Source organism: Myxocyprinus asiaticus, chromosome 28 (genome assembly GCF_019703515.2).
Source record: "Myxocyprinus asiaticus isolate MX2 ecotype Aquarium Trade chromosome 28, UBuf_Myxa_2, whole genome shotgun sequence".
Lineage (NCBI taxonomy): Eukaryota > Metazoa > Chordata > Actinopteri > Cypriniformes > Catostomidae > Myxocyprinus > Myxocyprinus asiaticus.
This window is the reverse complement of record NC_059371.1, coordinates 27216928-27240611: the sequence shown is the minus strand read 5'-3', so window position 1 is coordinate 27240611 and position 23684 is coordinate 27216928. Positions and strand designations below refer to the sequence as shown.

General features: G+C 37.1%; 2 protein-coding genes across 3 annotated transcripts in view; one reads left to right on the top strand and one right to left on the bottom strand.

Annotated features, from left to right (window-relative positions):
- LOC127419172 (peroxisomal membrane protein PEX14-like) overlaps window positions 1–12818 on the bottom strand; it is an 83656-nt gene extending 70838 nt beyond the window's left edge. For both annotated transcript variants that reach the window (XM_051660354.1, XM_051660355.1), the window contains exons 1-2: window positions 12752–12818; window positions 9988–10032 (exon numbers count right to left, since the gene is read on the bottom strand). In XM_051660354.1, coding sequence (XP_051516314.1) covers window positions 9988–10032; window positions 12752–12775 — 69 coding nt within the window. In that variant the 5' untranslated portion in view covers window positions 12776–12818. The remainder of the gene's footprint in view (window positions 1–9987; window positions 10033–12751) is intronic.
- A 49-nt stretch (window positions 12819–12867) lies between these two features.
- On the top strand, window positions 12868–20867 carry LOC127419175 (DNA fragmentation factor subunit alpha-like). The gene is made up of 6 exons (XM_051660358.1): window positions 12868–13152; window positions 14069–14227; window positions 14307–14461; window positions 15917–16106; window positions 17058–17182; window positions 19151–20867. Exons 1-6 carry the CDS (start codon window positions 13059–13061, stop codon window positions 19352–19354), a joined length of 927 nt encoding a protein of 308 aa, XP_051516318.1. The 5' UTR covers window positions 12868–13058; the 3' UTR covers window positions 19355–20867.
- The last annotated feature ends 2817 nt before the right edge of the window (window positions 20868–23684 follow it).

Genomic DNA, 23684 nt, shown 5'->3' with positions numbered 1-23684 from the left:
ATGTCTGGCTATAAATCTGCTAAATTTGGCCCTGTGGGGACCGGCTCCAGAAATCTGGTCCAACAACACACATGAGACCAAAACCACAGTGCTAAGAAATCTGGGCGCCACTTGTCTTTATCTGCTTAGCCTTTTCGAAGAAAAAATACATATGACCAACATAAAAAAATGAATCATTTACAGCTATGGAAACAACTATATAAGAATCTAAATAACAGTCATACAAACACGTGTCATATAAAGGCAGACCGAAGACATTCAAGAATTCGGTAGATGCCATTTCACAGTTCAAATGCAAAACTGGGAATTCTGGTTTGTGTTATTAAGCAGTAAACACACACACATTCAATATGGGACACTACAAACAGAGGATAGTACTGAAATCAGGACGGATTAACCACCGGGCCGATTGGGCTTTGATTTTAAATTATTTAGCATTTAACTTGTGTAATATTGTCTGCACACCAGAGCAAAAGGGGGAAAAAACATTGGCTCACCATTTACCAGGTGAAAAACAATCTGAAATCATGTGTTACAGTCACATTAAGTCCTCTTTGCAACTTGAACTTCATCAGAATGTCGATTTGTCACACCAGCACTGAAAAAGCTTGATGCAACGCAACAAATGGTTAAACAGAACACAGGTGTCTCGAGATGCATTTATAAATATTGAAGTTCTTTTTAAGTGCAACAGTCCTGCACAACAAATTGTAAAACAGAATGCAGGTGTCTTGAGATGCGTTTTTAAATATTAAAGTTCTTTTAAACTTAATACAGTGTCTAAAAAATATGTGACGGTCCTGCACGGTATGCCGAAAAAGTGAGTTGTGGTGCAACGATCAAAGACGTCCGTCCAGTGTGTGTTTACATAGCCTAGAAAAACAATTGAAAAACAGCGCGTGAACAGCCCGTAACTTACCTTATAGCCTACTTGGAAAAACTGACCCGAACCTGGTTCAAAACCTGAAGGTTTGTTGGGTACAGTCAGACTCAGATCAGGTTGAAGACCTCTATACACGTGCATAATAACCGAAAAGTGATTTTGGTATTTGAATACAGGCGTCGTGCACATCCCTATTAATACAGCATGATTTTGGATCGGTTCATAATTTAAAAGTACATATAATTGGCCATGTCAGACATTGCTCCAAATTTTTCTTCCATCTATTTGAAAAATCCAACCAAATCTGCCAAGCATCCTTTAGCGCATAAAGGTGAACGTAGTCACGTCATGAAGGGCCTCCAAGGTGTACCGGCCCATGGGCCTATCAGTTCTTAATCAATCCTTGACTAAAATTACACACACTTGTACACTTGGCCTAAAGGGGAAGTCAGGTGAGATCCTGTACGATCCAAAAATCTGAGACCAATAGCGAAAAACCTTATATTGCGCATTTTTCAAATTTAATAAATTCTTATTTACTAGAAATAATATTATTAGCGTAACAATTTCAGTGAAACGTTGAATTTACAAATTATACACTTTATAGATTCTTAGTTTTTGGTATGTCCTCCTTCTGCTTTAATGACAGCATAAATTTGACCTGACATTTGCAAGTGTGTGCCAAACCTGATGATCCATGTTCTCCCAACATGATTTGAGAATGTTCCAAAGAGCATCATGTGTGCTTCAATGGAATCAAGGAAATCTGACCTTTTTGTACAAAGGAGTTTACATTGTCAATGTCACAAATCTGCTTACATTTGATTAGTGACCTAGAAATAGTACAAACTATTAAATATTTATTTTTCATTCCAAATGTTTCTTTGACATTTTCAAAAATCCTTAAACTTCCAGGTTTAAATTAGATTTTGAATCCCATATTTATATTTGGTTCTCAGTATTTTGAAGTTCACAGTAGCCCACTCGAGGAGAAGACCATCCATCTGCCTCTAATATGGTAAATTTAGTCAAAAGACTGACTGATACAAAAGAATGAGTCGAGCTGCGGAGCTGTAAACATATTTTCTGAAGCCCCTGATCTGCAGACTTCTGGCATGCACGATAAATCTGACGTGAAATCATAATTATAAAAGCAATTAGCTGACCCTGCGCCGCTCGCCCTTGGACGTGACAGTGAAAATTCATGCAAAGCCCCTCCAAGACGGCTGGGACAAGGTTGGTGGGGGCAGAAAAGTGCAACATAGCAACAATAAAACCGCGGGCTCTTCCTGTATCATTAACCACAAACTAAAACAGCCCAGGACACGACAGTGACATCTCCAACAACACAAACTAAACTTCCATGTCTCACACAAACACACAGGGATTAAAAGCTGACAATTCCCCAGAATTCTTCAGAATTCCAGATTCTCCACAATGCACATATGAGCTGGTAACTGGCTTCCAATTGGTTCTCTAATACTTTTTTTTTCACCAAACTGGTGCTAACGTTAGAGCCAGTGTTCGTGGATCTAACGAAACTCTCTCAGAACCAACCTGCATTTACAGAGAGTTGACAGCTGAACAATTAACTAACTGACTAGGTGACTACATAATCTGCGCATAAACAAATATTTCACATCACAAAATACCGCTATTGTGCTGATGACGAAATCTGCATCACAGGCAATGTGCGTGAGACAAGGTGGTATGCGGTAAACCAAAGTATATTTTGGCCTTAACCCCTTTGCACTGTTCGTTAGTGAGTCACACTTATGATGTTCGTGGGTCAAAAATGACCCGAACATACATGTGTAATTATATATTATATATGTGTGTAAATATATATATATATATATATATATATATATACACACACACACACACACACTGGTGGCCAAAAGTTTGGAATATTGTACAGATTTTGCTGTTTCGGAAGGAAATTGGTACTTTAATTCACCAAAGTGGCATTCAACTGATCACAAAGTATAGTAAGCTGCACATTGGTGCACATGGAGGATTTTTTTATGAGAACTCTTTGAAGTAGTTTAAGAAGTTCTGAACATTTTTTCAAATTTAATAGTAATTTTTCACATTATTAATGTCCTGACTATACATTGTGATCAGTTGAATGCCACTTTGGTGAATAAAAGTACCAATTTCTTTCCATAAGAGCAAAATCTGTACATTATTCCAAACTTTTTGCTGCCAGTGTATATATAAACTCAGCAAAAAAATAAAAGTCCTCTCATTTTCAACTGCTTTTATTTTCAGCAAACTTAACATGTGTAAATATTTGTATGAACATAAAAAGATTCAACAACTAAGACATAAACTGAACAAGTTTGACAGACATGTGACTAACAGAAATGGAATAATGTGTCCCTGAACAAAGGAGGGGTCAAAATCAAAAGTAACAGTCAGTATCTGGTGTGGCCACCAGCTGAATTAAGTACTGCAGTGCATCTCCTCCTCATGGTCTGCACCAGATTTGCCAGTTCTTGCTGTGAGATGTTACCCCACTCGTCCACCAAGGCACTTGCAAGTTCCCGGACATTTCTGGGGGGAATGGCCCTAGCCCTCACCCTCCAATCCAACAGGTCCCAGACGTGCTCAATGGGATTGAGATCCGGGCTCTTCGCTGGCAATGGCAGAACACTGACATTCATGTCTTGCAGGAAATCATGCACAGAACGAGCAGTGTGGCTGGTGGCATTGTCATGCTGGAGGGTCATGTCAGGATGAGCCTGCAGGAAGGGTACCACATGAGGGAGGAGGATGTCTTCCCTGTAACGCACAGCGTTGAGATTACCAGCAATGACAACAAGCTCAGTCCGATGATGCTGTGACACACCACCCCAGACCATGACGGACCCTCCATCTCCAAATCGATCCTGCTCCAGAGTACATGACCTCGGTGTAACGATCATTCCTTCCACGATATATGCGAGTCCGACCATCACCCCTGGTGAGACAAAACAGCGACTCATCAGTGAAGAGCACTTTTTGCCAGTCCTGTCTGGTCCAGTGAAGGTGGGTTTGTACCCATAGGTGACGTTGTTGCCGGTGATGTCTGGTAAGGAGCTGCCTTACAAGAGGCCTACAAGCCCTCAGTCCAGCCTCTCTCAGCCTATTGCGGACGGTTTGAGCACTGATAGAGGGATTGTGTGTTCCTGGTGTAACTCAGGCAGTTGTTGTTGCCATCCTGTACCTGTCCCGCAGGTGTGATATTCGGATGTACCGATCCTGTGCAGGTGTTGTTACACGTGATCTGCCACTGCGAGGATGATCAGCTGTCCTTCCTGTCTCCCTGTAGCGCTGTCTTAGGCGCCTCACAGTATGGACATTGCAATTTATTGCCCTGGCCACATCTGCAGTCTTCATGCCTCCATGCAGCATGCCTAAGGCACATTCACGTAGATGAGCAGGGATCCTGGGCATCCTTTTTTGGTGTTTTTCAGAGTCAGTAAAAAGGTCTCTTTAGTGTCCTAAGTTTTTATAACTGTGACCTTAATTGCCTACCGTCTGTAAGCTGTTAGTGTCTTAACGACCGTTCCACAGGTGCATGTTCATTAATTGTTTATGGTTAATTGAACAAGCATGGAAAACATTGTTTAAATGCTTTACAATAAAGATCTGTAAAGTTATTTGGATTTTTATAAAATTATCTTAAAAATACAGTGTCCTGAAAAAGGGATGTTTCTTTTTTTGCTGAGTTTATATTTACATATATTTTAAAGATATGTAATAATGCTCATTTTTACTAAAGTAAAAACACTAAAGCTGTGCATTTTGGGGGGATTTTATTGTATTTAGACCTTATTTAGCTCTATATTATTAAATGACACCATTCATTTTCATATAAAACAAGCACATTTTATGTTAGCTTCACTTCAAAAAAAAAAAAAAATCAGTCAATTTAAAGTGTCAAAACATCACAATCTGTCATGCATTGGGGGTCTCTGGAATAAAAAAAATTATTACATGAAATAACAGCTGTGGCCAGTAGATGCTCCATGCATTGGCTGATCTCTATAAGCTCATGTTGCAGCATTTTTTCTAAACCACTTGTGTTGAAGTGCTAGATTTTGCAATGATGCTCCAATATGCTGTCAAACATGACAATGCTCCATAGACAAATCTGATTGTGTAACAAAGAAAATACATTATTATTTTGTTACCTGTCTTTTTTTCAAACATCAAACATCAAAATTCAAGCATAAACTTTGCCACACAGGGTTCAGACTCAGACTTCGACCTGTGTGGTTTGTTTAGTATATATAGACAGGTTTGTCTTGGTCACTTGTGATGGCCAAATTTCCTCATCAGTAAAAAAAAAAAAAAAAAAAGCTCTTAAATTGGTCAGATGATGTTGATCTTCAAATCTAGTGATGTGCACATGTTTGTGTGATAGTTAGGGTTAGGTTTAGGGGTAGAGTTTGGAAATTGAAAATATTGCCAGAACTGACGCACGTGAGTCACACCCGGAACAGCAGTGCTGTTTACAAGTGTGGAGGAGGAACCCTGTACAGTAGCTTGGTTGGTTTTTGTTTAGATCTGTATTTATCTGTTTCTTTACTCACAATGGTCTGTTTGTGTGCTTATTCTGGATGTCTCAACTGAGAGGAGAACATGAGATTACATCCATATCATGGCAACGGTAATACTTCACACAAGAGACCGCGTGAACTCCACCTTTTCATGAAGCTTGCCGGAAGCAATGATTTAGAGTTAAAAAGTACTTAAATATTTATCTTTTGCACACTATAAGTTATCGTGTCACTTTAGAAGACATTAATTTAACAGCTGGAAGTGTATGGATGACGTTTATGCTAACTGTCTTTGATTTTTGGAGCTTCAAAAATCAGATCACCATCCACTTGCATTTTAAGGACCTGCTGAGCTATTTTTCTATTTTTCTTCAAATGTGTTCTGGTGAAGAAAAAAAGTCATACACACCTGGGATATCATGAGGGTGAGTAAATAATGAGAGAATTTTTCATTTTTGTGTGAACTACCCTTTAAGTTGATCATAGAGACCATTGGCACCAATGGTTTCTATGATCTACTTCGGCTTACGATGCTTTTGGGAAACGCAGCCCAGATTTTTTTGTTGTGTTCAGATAGCTAGTGGAGGAAAAGTCACAAAGTTTTGTACTACTCAGATAAAGGATAAAAGAAAGAAAAAAAAATCCAAAAAGACCCGAACAGGAACAGCGCACAAGGGTTAAGCATTCACCAATGCCCAAGACGAAGTGACACATGGAAGTATACCCTAGCCTTTCATTTTTATTTATGTATTTATTTATTTGTCTGTCAGGGAAAATACACATTAATCAAACATCTCACTTATGTAAATGTGTAAGATATAGCCAATGGGTCATTTTCATCTGCTGTCCCTTTACTCCTATTGAGAACATATTTTAATATCCTAAGAAATTTAAGTGCCTTTATGCTATCACAGAAATTGGCTGATTATATAATATCTGTATATAAAATCTGTTTATTTCAAACGGATGGGGAAAGAAAGTGACTGGAGTAGCTGTGCAACATGACAAAAAATAGGAACAAGGCATCTGTCAACTGAAAGTGAGTTGCAATGTGCCGCATCAGGCACTTCCAGTGTATGCAGCATGAGAGATTTAGTTTTGTCGTTCAGTCTAGCCAGACTGTTGTTGTTTCTAAAACTTTCACCGGTGAAGTCATTATCTTGGCCTTGGCCACTGACGTTAGTGGTTACTGTTTCAAGACAAGCAGGTTCAAGGGGGAAACCGCCTTATTTTAGCGTAAACGCTCAGAACATGGCCCAGATTGGGAACTGGCACTGTGGGAGTGGAAAAGGTGTACAAGTTATGCAAAGCCGAACTTAAGTGTACAGCTTCAATCAACTCATCAACATCAGTCAAAATCCTCAAGGCAATCTCTTAGGAATGAGAGACCACTTATTGGCCCACTCATTGCCACCTAGTGACCATCATCCCCAGCAATCATGAAATATCTCTGCGGCCAGTGCCCCCACACCAACCATAACTCTCCTTTACTGCAGACAGCTCCAATAAAGGATTACAATTACAATTAAAGTAATGAGCAAAGGGGGGAAAAAAGAGAAAAGTCAGAGGATGGATCCCCAGGCAAATTAAATTGCAGCACAGTTTGAAACTGAGCACAGAGTTAGTCTTTTGGGTCATTACTGGCTAACCACCCCTCATTCCCTCAATAATTAAATTTCAACTTTTGCAATCAGGAACCACAGAATTGAAACAAAAGTGAAAAGCTGTCCCAAAATGTCTGCAGTGGCCCATGGATAAAACCTCATATTAAAGGGATAGTTCACCCTAAAAATAAAATGTAGAATGTTAGCCTCAGTCACCATTCACTTTCATTGCATCTTTTTTTCCATAAAATAAAAGTAAAAACAAATGGTTCACTGTGAGCTGAAAGCTCATTTTAAAAACCAACACTTGGGCAACAGATGTCTCCAATGCCTACAAGGCAAGGGGGGCGACAGCAAGGTGTATGCAAAAAGAAAAAGAATATGATGGTAACACTTAAACAGAGCCCTAATCCAGCACAATAGCCAGTGTCACTGGCTGTTATGTCAACACTGGCATCTCATCAGGCAGCCCCCAATTCCCAAGCTTTAGGGATGTTGTCTCTTTTTTTTTGAGGGTTGTGGTGATAGCAGAGGGGCTCCGGAAATTCAGACACTGCTGAGCCAAAACAGATCACTTCAAAGCGCCTTATTTAACGCTTGCTAAATTTTTCATCACAGTTGCTTAATATCCTGGGGAAGGGGAGCTTTTGAAGTTGCGGCGAGACCAGGATGTTCTTCTGACAACATTTTTTTTTCTCCCCATCTCTATTCACCTCCTCCCACCGCTCCCACATCCCTCGCTCTTGCCACAGGAGGCCAGTGATATTTGGGGTGCACGGTGAACCCCAGCGGGCAAAGCGAGGCTGGAAGAGCGTCCCACGGAGTCGGCAGTTACCATGCCAACACACCGAGCACTACAGTGAACTGTGTTAGTGTGCAGAATGTGACTGCAAAAACACCACTGGAGGGAAAGATATTTAACCTTTCAAACACCTCTGAGGGAGAAAGTCAACTACAGATGACTGAAAGACAACCAAGAGAGATGGCAAATATGGATATTGCAAATACATCTACTGCAAATACAACCAACGATGACTATATGAGAGCGTGGTGATGGAGATGCAACATGATACATTCAGTGGGGTCCAAAAATTCACTAAGAGGCCACTGATGAAAAAGCTTCTCTTTTGCATTCTTTCATAATTTAATATGATTTTCTAAAATACAAATTATATTATCAGCATAACAATTTGTGTGAAAAGTTAAATTAAAATTACTACGAATTTCTGAAAAGAAAAAGAAAAGGTGAGTGGGCGGTTAAATAAAGAAATAAATGAATTAGTGAGTGGGAAAGGGACAGGGCAGGAAGAAGAACCCCTGGAGGTGAGCGCTCAACCCTGAATGTGACTAGTGGGGGATTTGAGTGACAAGTCAGATTCCAGCACAGATCCAAACCTGCTCTAGCTCAGATTCCAGCCAGGGCTGCCTGCCACAGAGGAGCGAGGGCCGCCCATCCGGCGAGGTGAGTCAGAACCTGTTAACGTGACTGGTGTCCCTGGCCTGACACCCCAGCACTCGCGCTCAGAGCCTCCCTCCAGCCCTGCTACTATTCCCCTCCTGCACATCCACATCAAATCCTTTCAGACATAGATTTCAATTATTCACCCCATCCAAATAATGCCTTGTGACATGATTTATCCAGAGCTGTAATAATCCACTTAACTGGGAAAGAGCAGCTCATCAAAAAGAGAAAAGAAAAGAAAAAAATGGGGACTTGTCAGGCAGTTAGAAAGCCAAGAAGCCTTAATAATTATAATTTTTCCCGCTGTTAAGGACAGTGCTATGAGCTTGGCTAGATATCATTCATAGCGTAAAAATCGCATCACACAAAACCGAACAATAAACAGCCTAATTGTCCAGTGATCGTAAATGTGCCATAGATAATCCAAGAACTTCCTGGTTTAAGAGTAATAAAAGATACTCTAGTTCAGCTACTGAGAAGCACACTATAGGCTAGGGACACATAGTCATGTTCATTCTGTTCACAAAACTGAAGAGCTGCTTGATATTGCAAATAAACTACAAACTGGCATGAAATATATTTTCATATAATCAAGGTCAGTGACATCTTAGATCTGCTGAGAACTCCAGGATATATGAATGTCATGATCATATCAGTAGTTTCTATTAAAAACTACAATGTGTTACAGTGTAACGGTAACAAAGCAATGGGAACAGCAATTTACTGTATGATAAAAAACATCCATATGTTCAATAAATAATAAAATCTATTAACATTTAATATAGTATTAAAATAGAATTCAATAATGTGTGGTCACAGGTGTGTGTATATCATATAATTATATTGCACACTGTTACATGGCATAATTATATTATATACATTATCACAACTTCAATAAATGTTCAGTAAATAGTTAAATATACTAATAACAATAATCAGGAAAAAAAAATTCTGCCAAGTAATGTAGTTCTGTATGCTGTTTACAGTTTCATGCAACATAGCAATTCAATGCAATATACAGTAAGAGGTGTGTGTAAATCAGCTGTTTTACAACAGCTTTGAATGTGGCTCATCTACTGATATTTTAGAGCCTAAAAATGTGTTAATTATTATTAGTTATTAAATATAATAACACACATTCATATATATTATGTTAATTGTTATTTCTAAATTAATAAAACAACTTAGCTGGCATTGCAAAACAATAAAAAGAGAACACTTTTTATGCTTTTCTAACATTTCTTTTTGTTTTGTTTTTCTATTCTCTATATACTTAGATTTTTATTAAGTAAGATTTATTATTGGATGGTGATAATAACTGGTAACACAAACCAATGAACTGAAATATTATTGAGTGTGAGCATACACAACCCAATTCTGATATTAAAAAAATCCCTGTAATATAGAATGGGTGCCATTTAGCCACTTTCATATTGTTGGGGAGGTTATTTGAATTGCGTGCTCTTATTACTTATAGTCATAACTTACCAGCGCTTCTCTTGGAGCTGCGTCTTCACCGGATGGAGCAGCATTCTGAAAGAAAACACCAGCCTTGTGTTACCGCTCTCTCTAGTGGTAGAAATAACATAATACATTTGAATCTTGTGCAGTGAAAACCAGTCGACTGATTTTAACAGCCAGCTCTAGCCTAACATTTCACATTATTCTGTGGCTCAGTGTTTATTCAGACCTCTGAAAATATTGTATCAACATGATACAAACCCTTCAACAATACTGTAATTATGGAATAATCCCCAGCAGAAATGCATAAAGCCATATCATTTGTAATTTTGAAATGACTCATCATCATATAATAACATTATCATGGGGCGGTGTAAAGTCGCTCAAAGATACAGGAGAAAGACTGATGCCATTCTGAAACTGAGCAGAAGATATCAACACTAACATTATTAACAAGGAAATGAACCAGACTGTATTTTGTTCATTGTTTCCATTATGCTTAGTCTATGTTTGCCCTAGGGACCCATTAAGGTAATGGACAGCATTATCCATCTCCAAAAACAACAACAGAGACAAAGATAAGATCTACCAATAATAAATCTCAAATGAACTGAGCTTTTTAATAGTCCTTGCAGTGTTACAGTCTCTTCATTCATACACTACTCAAAGTCTATCTTTCTTTGTAGGTGTACACATTTCAAAATACACAACCAATAGTCTCTTTACCCTTCTTGTCCTTTGATTATGTGACTGTTGAAAGTTATCTTGTCTACAGCTTGCATTTTGGACCCCAACATTCAGTGCGTGTCTCTTGTTAATCCTAGCCTGTACCTCCACACTAAGGTCAAAAGGACAAACCTACTTCTTTTTTACTGTCTTGATTTCAGTTATGAACCTGAAAAAGTATTGAAAATAAATACCACAGCCCCAAAATAATGTGAAAGCAGATCCCATGCTAACAACATCACAGCTGTACTGTAAAAGACTGCAGAAAACAGGCACAGAACTAGAGGTAACACTAGAACTTAGAACAGATTTTAAAGTTTACTTGATAATAAATATTATTGATTTTAGATATTGAGTATTGACTTGATAATCTAATTACACCTGACAATAAACTGCATTTTGTTTCTTTAAGATTTCATTAACTTCAGCAATACAAATGTCTTTAAAATTACTGTACAATGATTGCAGGAGCAGCAGCAGTTAGATCTTTAGATCTACTAGTTCGATTGCAGTTAGAGGTCGCCCACAATTCTTTCCTATCATCATTATGAAATTGAACCAGGCATTTAACTTGGCCGAGACTCCCCTTGTAGACAAATCAGTCATTTTGTATTTTATTATTTAATAACCATCAAACGCAATCAATTTTTCTTCTCCGGAAGATCTGCTTCACATCAATGCATGATACCCTCTGTTTAGATCGACTATTGAACACTAAGTTGTCCTGCAATGTTCAAATTACGTTACTGAATTTACTAATGAGCCATTTAGCTGACTCTTTTATCCAAAAGTGAATTACACTTACTACAGAATCCATAAAGCAACCTTGGGTTAAAGGTACAGTTCACCCAAAAAGGAAAACCCTCTCATTTACTCACCGTCATGCCATCCCAGATGTGTACGACTTTCTTTCTTCTGCGAACACAAACAAAGATTTTTAGAAAAATATCTCAGCTCTGTAAATCCATACAATGGGAGTCTTATGGATTACTTCTATGTTGCCTTTTAGTGCTTTATGGAGCTTAAAATTTATGGTCACCATTCACTTGCATTGAATGGACTTACAGAGCTTGCATATTCTTCTAAAAATCTTCGTTTGTGTTCTGCAGAAGAAAGAAAGTCATACATATTTGAGATGGCATGAGGGTGAGTAAATTATGAGAGAATTTTCATGTTTAGGTGAACTATTCCTTTAAATTTTTTGCTCAAGGGCAAAATGATGATGGCTCAAAGATCATGCCTTGTTAGGCTTAAACTAACAACCTTTTGGTTACCAGCAAAGATCTTTCACCTCTAAGATACATCATAAACAATATCTCTGGTGGACTAAAAACTGCAGATCTTCCAAAACCTGATTATATATGTTAGTCACTACAAATAGCCTATTGGTGCACTGAACTATCAGAATACAAGAAATCCTCAGAATATTCTCAATTAAAAATCACATCAGTAGAGCTTAATTTCATGTAATACCCTTTTTATTGTTTAACAGTTTATTATAGACTTATATTTTTCATAATACTAATATTGAATAAAGAAAATGCACAAGAACTATCAAGCCAGTTTCATGTCCTAATCACAAAGCAGACTCCTTATTAATTATTACAGCAATATTTAGTAACTTTGTTTGAGAAATAGCTTAAACACACAACAAATAAACTTCTTAACTGAATGAAACTGGATGAAAGTGTCTTCTGACTCAAGCTTGTTTCCAGGGTCAATGCCATGACTGAATATAGCCAAAAAGCAAATGCCACTGTCTGCAAGGTGTTTATATAATTTCCACTGTGTCTGATCACATTCAGATCTGCAGCGGCAGGTGTCTTTAGAAGTGAAATCTCCTGCATGTGCTGTTGTGTGGCCTGCAGCTGTCTGACACATCTGTCTAACTGCATGAGATGAGAAAGGTTGCAGGGCGCTAGCAAAACCAGCTACAACTTTCCAAAACAACACAGGACAGACATATGATGAGCTGAGCTATACGAGACAAGTCATGCATTAACTATGAAGATCCACAAAGGAACAACCCAAACGCATGTTGTTAACTTTCAGAATGCTCAACTACCTGGTTTTGCTGGTCAGATGCCATCTTCTCAGAGCTGTTAGTCAGGAAGCTAATATCAGTTCGCTCATACTCGATAACTTCAGTCTGAACTAGGTCAGCAAGCCGATGCAGATTCGATCGACACATATCATAACACGGAAGTCGAAATGAATTTATTTTCAAACGTTATGTCATACGGTGCCACACGGATGGTCAAAATATGAAGTGCAATGAGTTATGAGTTTTTAGACACAAAATAACACACAAAAACAGAGTTTGAGTGCCTAATTATATTGAAAAATGGACTTGTAAACACAATACAATCATCATGACAGAATTAAAAGCGTGTAAAGTGTGTAACATCGCCCGGCAGAAGTGCTACGGCCTGGCGGTGGCATCTCTGGATCAGCTCAAAATAAAAGGTGAGATAGAAAATAAGTGAGTTTGTTTCAGTATTTAAACCATGAAAGTTGATTTATTTTATTATGCTAAAACTACGGTGTTGTTATTGGTGTAACAAAAGTCGGTGAGATGAGGTATTTACTTGAGGTAACAGTTTATGCCTTTGTCGTGTTCGTGGTGTTTTATACTTCGGTTAGAATTTAAAGGTGCACTCAGTCATTGTCTGTGTTGTCTTAGACTTACACTGATAAACGCAATGGTTTTCAGTCAAATATTTCATTGTAGAAATGCACTATTCAGTCATGATAATCCAGTGAAAGTTTCCAAAAACAGGGCAGTTACTGAGATCATGAGAGCAGTATTTGGCTGGTCATGTGATCATAACATGGCAGCCCCCATGAGGGGACCCTCTCCATGTAGAATAAAACAGCTTTTATAATGTTACTGATATAACTGGAGCCTTCATCTCATGTGAGTGCTCATTATTCTATACATATGTTTCCAAATTACAACTAATTTCTTGAGGAGTACAACTTTTTTAATTAGGAAAAAATTACCGAGTGCACCTTTAAATTTCGTAGGCATAGGTAATAACAGTTCAGGTGGAGACTTATACATGCCCATTTATTTCAGAATGCAAGCCACTTATGCTTTGATATATAAACTGAATTTGTTATGTCCCCGCAGCTCCCTCTCTCATGTTACAAAATTATTACTTTATTCATGTAGGTGTCCAATAATATGGTAGAACTGTAGTAACTTTGGTACTTTTTTGTCAGTGTTCAACATAGACACATACACACTTTCTCTTACTCTCCCATATTCCTGCCCTTATTTTAATATGTAATAAGCCCATCACTGATTTCTAAAGGTTGATATTCCATCTTGTGCTGTATTTGTCATTTGACACATTCTCCTTGTCCCTGTCACCCACAGGATGTGAGGCTCTTGGGTTCAGTCCCTGTACATCAGTCACAGTAGTGCTAGAATATGATGGGACCGTCATAGAAGATGAGGATTACTTTCTGTGTCTGCCTGCAAATACGAAGTTCATGCTATTGCATGACAAGGAAACGTGGTCGCCTGCGCATCAAGGTGAGATTACACCTATTGCAGGATTGGTTTTAATTTGTTTCTCAAATGTCATCACTAATCTAGTCTGATATGCTTCTAGCTGACAGAGGAACTGCAGGGCCTAGCAGAGAGTCTGTTCATCTGGTGGTAGGTGCAGTGGACAGTGTTGATGGGGCCGAATCCTGGCACAGTTTGGCAGAGCAGCTCAGACAGGACCTGGCCAGCATTATCCTCATGTCCGAGGCAGATCTCCAGGTCTGCTTGATTCTGCTTTTGTTTAAAGGGATAGTTCACTAAAAAATGAAAATTCTCTTATCATTTACTCCTAGATGTGTATTGCTTGCTTTCTTCTTCAGCAGAACACAAAGATTTTTAGAAAAATATCTCAGATTTGTAGGTCCATACAATGCAAGTGAATGGTGATCAGACCTTTGTAGCTCCAAAAATCACATAAAGGAATCCATATGACTCCAGTGTTTAAATCCATATCTTCAGAAGCGATATAATTGGTGTGGGTGAGAAACAGAACAATATTTAAGTCCTTTTTAAAATCTCCACTTTAACAGTCACTTTCAGATGTGAAAGTGAAACTAAACAGGCACCACATGTGAAAGTAGAGATTTAGAGTTAAAAAAGGACTTAACATTTTGATCTGTTTCTCACTCTGTTTCTCTATACTATTGCTTCTGAAGATATTGATTTAAAGGAATAGTTCACCCAAAACTGAAAATTTTCTAATTATTTACTCACCTTTATGCCATCCAAGATGTGTATTACTTACTTTCTTCTGCAGAACATAAATGAATATTTTTAGAAGAATTTCTCAGCTCTTTTGGACCATACAATGCAAGTGAATGGGTGCCAACATTTTGAAGCTAAAAAAATCACATAAATCAGCATAAAAGTAATCCATACAACTCCAGTGGTTAAATCAATGTCTTTAGAAGCAATATGGTAAGTGTGGGTGATAAACAGATCATTTTCACAATCTTCATGCATATCGCCCCCTACTGGGCAGGGTGAAGAATTTCTAGCAAAAAAAGGACTTAAATATTGATCTGTTTCTCACCCACACCTATCATATCGCTTCTGAAGACATGGATTTAACCACTGGAGACTTATGGATTACTTTTATGATGCCTTTAATTGCTTTTTGGAGCTTCAAAATTTTGGCACCCATTCACTTGCATTGTATGGACCTACAGAGCTAAAATATTATTTTAAAAATAATAATTTGTGTTCTGCACAAGAAAGAAAGTCATACACATCTGGGATGGCATGAGGGTGTGTAAATGATGAGAGAATTTTCATTTTTGAGTGAACTATTCCTTTAAACACTGAGTCTTTTATTTAGAGATTACTTCTATGTTTCCTTAATGTGATTTTTGAAGCTTCAAAGGTCTGATCACCATTCACTTGCACTGTATAGACCTACTGAGATATTCTTCTAAAAAATGTTTGTTTGTGTTCTGCTGAAGAAAGTTAGTCATACACATCATGGATGGCATGAAAGTGAGGAAATTATGAGAAAAATTTCATCTTTGGGTGAACTATCCCTTTAATCTTGTCTTAAAGAGCCTTCCCTTTCTTGTCTTTGTAGATCATACTGATCTTACCTTTATTATCAACATATAATGAATATATGTATGTAGTATGCAAATAGCCAATGTTTTACTGTTGTGATGTAGCTTATATACATGTGCTTTACAGAGTTTGATTGATGCGCCATGCTCCAGTCTGGCCTCAGCACTGGGCTTCTCACAGCAGAAAACACAGGTCCTGCAGGACACATTGCAGAGAATGCTAGACCGCAGGGAAGAGGAGCGACAGTCCAAAGAATTACTGCAGCTCTATCTGAAAGCTATTGAGCAAGAAAACAGCCAAGAGCCACAAGAAAAAAGTAGGATTATGATCAAAGTAAATCATTGGCTATTTTCGGAATTGGATGCTAACTTTCTACTTACTGTATACTGCTTACTATTCTTTAAAAATAGTAAAGAAAGCAGGCTTTATGCAATGATTACGTTTCAAACAGTAGTATACTACATTGTTGTTACATGACTTCATCTCATTGTATGTGAGGGGCAACTAGTTATCATCATAAAAATAAATATGGTATTTATTTGCTTTTTTAATTTAGTTTTGTGTGACTTTTGGCAATCTAATCAAATAATGTGTCAAAATAGAGATGTTAAAAATTTCAACTTTTTATTTGGTTCATTACACTCGTTCATTTGTCACATTGGAAATAGAAGGTTAAGTTGAACACACTGCATTGCATGTGCATTCAGTATTCCAGGCAGTGTGCTTTGTAGTATACTTCACATTTTGGCAAATGTCATAACTCATCCAGGTATTCCAAGCATTCCAAAAAAATTTCTGTGAACAGTATGCATACTGTATACTGCAAAAATAGTAAAAGCAGTATGTTAGTATGCTATTCTGTTAGTATGCTATTCCGATCATTGCCTTATATCAGAATACTAGCAGTACAAAAAAAAATCCCTCAGTGAACATGCAGTCCTTGCAAGTTATTCAGTATTGCTATTACTCTTTTGACACTAGGTGGTGCTGCTGAGGTATTTAGAAACAACATTGCACAAGTTCAAAAATGTTCATTCATTTTATCAGTATTGCTATTACTTTTTTGACACTAGGTGGTGCTGCTGAGCTTTTTAGAAACAATAGTGCACAAGTTCAAACAAGTTCATTTTATCAGTATTGGGGGAATGAAGAAAAGTTGCAGCTTACATGATCAAAAGTTTATCTCTTGTTGTGACAACCCTAATCTTTCCAGTGCTTTCAGGGCATTATCTTTAAAAAGGGGAAAATTTGGCTGTCATTGCTGCAGGCTCTAAACTGGATGAGACAGATGGGGTGCAGGTGGAGTCCGTGGCAGGGTTCAGTTCCAGAACACTAATGGTGCTGAAGGACAAAACCCAACCAGAGACCAGACTCTCCAGTGAGGAACTACAGGTACATTATCAGACCACAAGCGTGTTCGGAGATGTACACGATTTCTTAAGCATAAAAAGTAAGCTATAGATCTTCAGTCAGACGATCATTATCGCAAAATAAACCACAGCAAGATGATCACTACTATTCAGATCTTGTATCAACCTGAAAGAGTTTATTTTGCAATAATGAATGACTGACTGTGCATTATCTTGCTTAATACATGGCAACTTAAACTAATAAGTACATGGATATGACACTGGTTTGAGTAAATTAATTTTGTTAAGTGAGAAGAAGCCACAGAGTGATGTAAAAAAATATGTAGGAATTTGGTTGCCTTGGATAATGGTTATTTGTACAGTTCAGTGCATGGCCCGTTCTAAGGGAGGGTTCAAGCCCTCTCAGAAACTTCTGATGCTTCCTCCCTGGCTGACTATAGCTGGGTTTCCATTCACAAATTTTTCTGCACATTTTGGGTTATCGCATATAAACTGCTGGATGGAAACACTAAGATGCAAACAAAATACGCATTAAAAATATCACGCTCGCTTAAGGTGGAAAAATATTTTATTCGATAAGAAGAGATGTGCATAAACTGTGATAGAAAAATATTTACCGGATGAACTCCTATTGAATTTATTAGGAATACAAGATGCGCATCAAAAAAATTATGTGACTGAATAAATTGTTCATAACTGGACTAACCAGCGGGCCAATGCTGCTCTGGTCATCCTGAAATAACAGTGTCCTGAAAATCCAAAGCCTGCAAAGAGTTTGCAGAGAAAAATAAGTCAAATACAAACTTGAACTGTGCCGAAGAGCAGGTTTATTGACACTTTTCAAAAATATATTATTGATCCACACAGTTAAGACATAAGGAAGGAGGAATGCACACACATAGTGCTCCCAGAACTGTGATGTGCAGTTTTGTCTGTGTACTCTAAACTGTGAGTATTTTATTAATAAAAGAGTCACAGTGGCAACAATTTATATGAAAGTGACGATTTTGTTCTTTTGAACACATGGAATGGAAACGTGGCTTTATTTGCACATTGTTTGTGCAATATTATGATTTTCGCATGTATTAAATTTGCAACTTGAATGGAAACATAGCTAGTGAAATTAACACATCCTAGTATCGGCCCTGGTTTTAGCGGTCATTATGTAAGGGATAATGTACAGTCAGCCGGCTGTTATCGCACAATAAACCCTGCCATGGTGATCGCCCGGAAGGGGTTTATTTTGCGATAACAACCGTCTGACTGTACATTATTCCGCTTATTACGTGTCTACTAACCAACTTAATAAATACATGAACATAAAATGTTGATTTGCATTGAAATTAATTTGAGAGGAAAGAAATCGCTGAACAGCTGAAATCAACCTCTGGTTTGCATCGGAGTTCTGTTGGTGTTTACTTTGTAAAAATGACTGTCTGATTCTTCAGTATTCAGAGTATTACAAGACTACTTGACAAATAAATGCACATGAAACATTGATTTGAGTTGAAATTATTTTACTAGCTTACTTGTAGAGATCGCACAGTGAGCCGAGAAGCAGGAGAGATGGCTCGCAGAAGCGGTCCGATACGTCTTAATCCCGGATGTGCGGTTGTTACAGAGCAATATCTGACCACTGGATGGCACCATTGACCAATCAGAATTAAGAATTCCAGAGAACCACACAATAAGCTAATTTATCATTCTTTTACACCAGTTATATAGTGGTGAGTTAAAAGGTGAAGAAAATGAAAACAATTTAGGCCTTATTTTATGGACTGAGTTATATATCAGTAGGGGGCACTCAGATTTTTCAGTGTTTTGAATGATATGAACACAAACTTACAGTTAATACATTTAAGTGATTTTTAAAAATAGATTTAAAAATAAACAGAGTGTGATGGCAGATAGGATAAGCTGGTATTTTATTAATTGTGTTAAAAATATTCAATTGAGTTTTATTGACTTATGGATGTATTTGTACATGCAGATGGTGTTGAGGCTGGGAGTGAAGGTCATGATGGAGATATTGGTCTGGGACAGTGAGAGGGCAGCACTACTTGTGCAGGCTTGTGAGGGTGAGCTCAGTAAACGTCTGCAGCAGGTTCAGGCCCTGCAGTCCCTCAGTGCTCAACGCCAGTCCACTTCACAACCACAGACTGAGGGAGAGACCAGAGCCAAACGCCGCAAATAACAAACATACTGAGAATATAAAAGGCAGACTGGTCAATAATCTTGGACAAATTAATTACAGTTCATATAATAATAAACAAACTTTTATACAGATTTTGGTCAGTGATTATCTTGATAATGGGTATATAGTCTTGTAAGTGAGAAATGTCAAAAGTCGCAAACTTTGGTGTGTATTTTATGTTATGTAGATGAATAATTATTTCATATGTTCCGTCATCCACACGAGTGGTTATGTTTCGAAACAAGAAGCGGTATTGATCTGTATGATATTCCAACTTTCTCATTTATTATCCGTAAAGTGGACCATGAACCCATCTTTAGAGGGGTTGTTTGGTGATAACAGTATGCTGTGTTAAACAAAAAGTTAATTTGTTAAAGAAAAGAAAAAAATCAGCTGTTAAATTACAAGTAAAAATGTTTGAAGCAGGTAATTTAGAAAATCTAATGTTACTTGTTTTGTTTTTCTAAAGGGAAGTATTCTGTCCATTGATTGATTCCAGTCCAAATTTAGTGTTCTTTAATATATTTTGGATGACATTTATATACTTATTAGCATTTAATGCAGCATTTATTATATAGCCCAGTGAAGGAGTGGATTATCATTTTGTGGTATTGCAAGGTTCACTAAATGTGTCAAATTGAAAATGTTAGCAATTAATGCCATGGGGTGCATGCTTTTTTTTGTTGTACAGTTCACTTGCACTTGTTGGAACATCATATGATTAAAAACAATTTTGACCAAAAAAAAAAAAGATATCTTTTTGTACAAATTACGTTATATGTCTTTTTTATGTTACTGTGTGTATATATACTGTGTATATATATCATTGAAGTTTGGACATTTATACAATAAATTATATTATATTTATTGTATAAATATCGTTATATTTCAGCTTATCTGAGAACATTGAGAGCAATGATATAATGTATACATAGATATGTAACGACCTCCTTTATCTGAGTGGCTGAAAAAGTAATGAAGAAACCTTTCTAAGCACATATGTACCTATTCAGAAAAAAAGTCTTGTTAAAAGCTCCTTTTTCGTTGAGGATGTAGTTCCACCAAACATTGTAATGAGCACGTGTTGGCTTTGATTGGCGTTGGGTGTGATTGTGAAGCCAGTCAGTCAGACTTAGTGCTGCATTATAGCCATGATGTTTTACTCTTTATTTCAATTTCTGAACTCTAACCATTGTTAGGCTATATGCCAACAATCTGAGTATCACTTCAACTGAATGTAGTGAATGTTCCTGAGGAATTCATTAAACTGCTGTAATGTATGCAGTCCTCGAGCGAATGCTTCTGGTAATGGGCTTCACAGTGTTTGTAGTTCTGTTGCCTGAGCCCTCTCGTCTTGAAACCCTTAACAGATGATGTTATCAGGGTTTTTTTTTTCTTTCTTTCTCAGTATTACAGCAGGATATCAAGCATGTCTTGTCTATGATTGTTTTGGGAAATATAAGAAATCAGAACATTATTTTTGTGAGGTTTCTTTTTGTGTGTGTGTGTATGAAGGATTATTCATTTGACTATTTGAAATCTTGAAAAATCAAACTTCAAATTATGTCTTGAAATAAAAAATATGATGTTGGCTTGACCAACCTTTAAGTGGTTTTTAGCTTAATGTGTGATGATGTGGAATTTTGGAACTGTGTGTGAGGGCAATGACATTTTTTGAGTAGAAATATTTTGACAGCTTTTGGAGGAAATTTTTTTTAAGCCTTTCTATCACTACTAAGATATTTAGCAGTCAATAAACTGAATTTATGTAAATAAAAAGAAATTCTCTGGTAAAAAATCAAAAGTAAAAAATTGTTTAAAATGTTTTATAGATAATATAGTGTTATTTAGACTATATATACATATTATTATATAGGTATTATATAGATTTTTATTATAGATGTGAAGTTAAATAGGCTTGTTAGGGGGCAAGACCAAATTAGAGAAACTGTTTCACATTTTATCTTTCAACACTTAAAGGAGAAATATGTAACATTGACATCAAGCGTTTAAAATGGATACTGCAATCCAAATTCAAAATATTGGAGAGAGTAGTCTCCCCCTCCCCCAGACTCGAAGCTCAGGCAGATTGCCAGGTTGAGGACACGCAACAGGAATGAGCAAACTGACAATGGCAAGCGACGAGCCTTACACTGTAAGATGCTCAGCTAATGTATACGTTTGCAATGTTTTTATTTTTTGCAAATTATAAAGCAGCTCATGTGGATTTTTATTACTCTGTCAATGTTAGCTAAATGCTGGCTTCCATGGCTGCAGCGCGCTGTGTTTGCCCACTAACTTGTTTCAAATCTGGCAACCCGGGATGTGGAAATACTATTGGTGAATGGGCAGTCGGTGGGATCACACAGGCCAAAACACAAACAGAAATTCTGGCCCAGAATGGACATTTCAAAGTAGAATATACTGGCTGTAGCATTGTTTTCGGAGAAGCCAGTATTTCCAACATTTTATGATCATTTTATGCTTTAGTACAGTAAATATATTACATATTGCACCTTTAAAAAAATAAGGGAAAGTAAATAAAGAGACATAAAAGTTTAAAGCTATCCTTTACAACTAGAATGATTGCTTTTTTTAAATGTATTTTTTAATGATTTATTATTATTCATCCTAGGAAAGTTACCCTAATTGAAGAAATACCCTTAAAATAAATATAACAGTATAGTCATAAGTCTTGAAGTATTTATATTATACTTTACTTTGTACGTTACGAATTAGAAATAAGCAAAGTGTGTTTAAAAGCTCTTGTAATGGTACATTTTTAATGTCTTTCTCTCAATGTTGATATAAAGTCATCATAAATAAATGCATGATCTCACTGGCCTCACATCACTGAGCTCTGACCACCTGAAGCAAGCAAATCAACTGTGAATTATGTACTCTCCACCAGACAAGCGTGACAACAGCTTCAACCGGCAAAGGTCTGGCAGCAACAGGGTCTGTTGTTGTATGATGGATTGGCTGTGTCATACAGGGCACAACCACAGTCATTCGGTGGACCATGATAGCATTCTTAGAGTAAAGTATAGGTTGGTATCTACATATATAAAATCAAATGAAAATACTAAATAAAAAGTTGTATGAAAATATACATGAATCAATTCATATTATAACTAGATTTTTGCTTGCCTTTTTGCAGTTCCTTGCAATTCTGTAGCTATACATTATTTCACCCATTTCATCATCCAACAGAAAAAATCGTTTAGAAAACCACACCTCTCCTCAACAAGCCATACAAATTTAAAGGCATAATTCACTCAAAAATTTAAAATCTCTTATCATTTACTCATCCCCATTCCATCACAGATGTGTATGACTTTCATTTTTCTGCTGAACACAAATTAAGATTTTTAGAAGAATATTTGAACTCCATACAATGCAAGTGAATGGGTACCAATACATTTAACATAAAGCTCCAAAATACACATAAAGGCAATCTAGTGAAAGGTAATCCATATGACTCCAGTGGTTAAATCTATATCTTCAGAAGCGATATGATAGGTTTGGGAAACAGATCATAATTTAAGTCATTTTTTTACTATCAATTTCCACCTTTGACCAGCCCCAACCAGTAGGTGGCTGCTTCACACCGCTTCTGAAGATAAGGATTAAACTGCTAGAGTCTTATTTTAAGCTAACTTAACATGCTTTTGGGGCTTCAACCTTTTGGCCACCATTCACTTGCATTGTGAGGACCAATAGAGCTGAAATATTCTTCTAAAAATCTTCATTTGTGTTTAGCAGAAGAAAGAAAGTCATACACATCTGGGATGACATGAGAGTGAGTAAATTATTAGAGAATTTTAAATTTTGGTTGAAATATCCCTTTAAGGTATCATTCATGTCTATAACCGAAAGTTTAATATGGTAGGTAAGGGGTTTGTTCAAATCACTAACTCTGAGTGTGAGCAGTAATAATAATGATGCCTTATCAAACAACAATTATGTAATTTTTATTTGGTTATGAATTTCAGAAGTAGATTCAGTATAGTATATGTAAGGGATGTAGTCAATATCTGCAGTAAACTCTCATCTACTTATTTATTCATGCTTAGAGTTCTTGTGATAGGACCAAGGTTTAAGTAGGCTTGAGCATGATTAGAACACCACAGGGCTACAGTGTCATTGGAGAGGTAATTACACAGGGCTGGAGAAACCCTACGGTCCCTGTTGTTAGAAGAGTAACTCAGAAATCAGATGGGATTTATCCAAATCATAATGCCTAAAAACCAAATGACTCTAAATCATGATGCCTAGGCTTACTTGACTTTTAAACAAACACCTCTATATTAAGTCTAGTGGCTTGCTT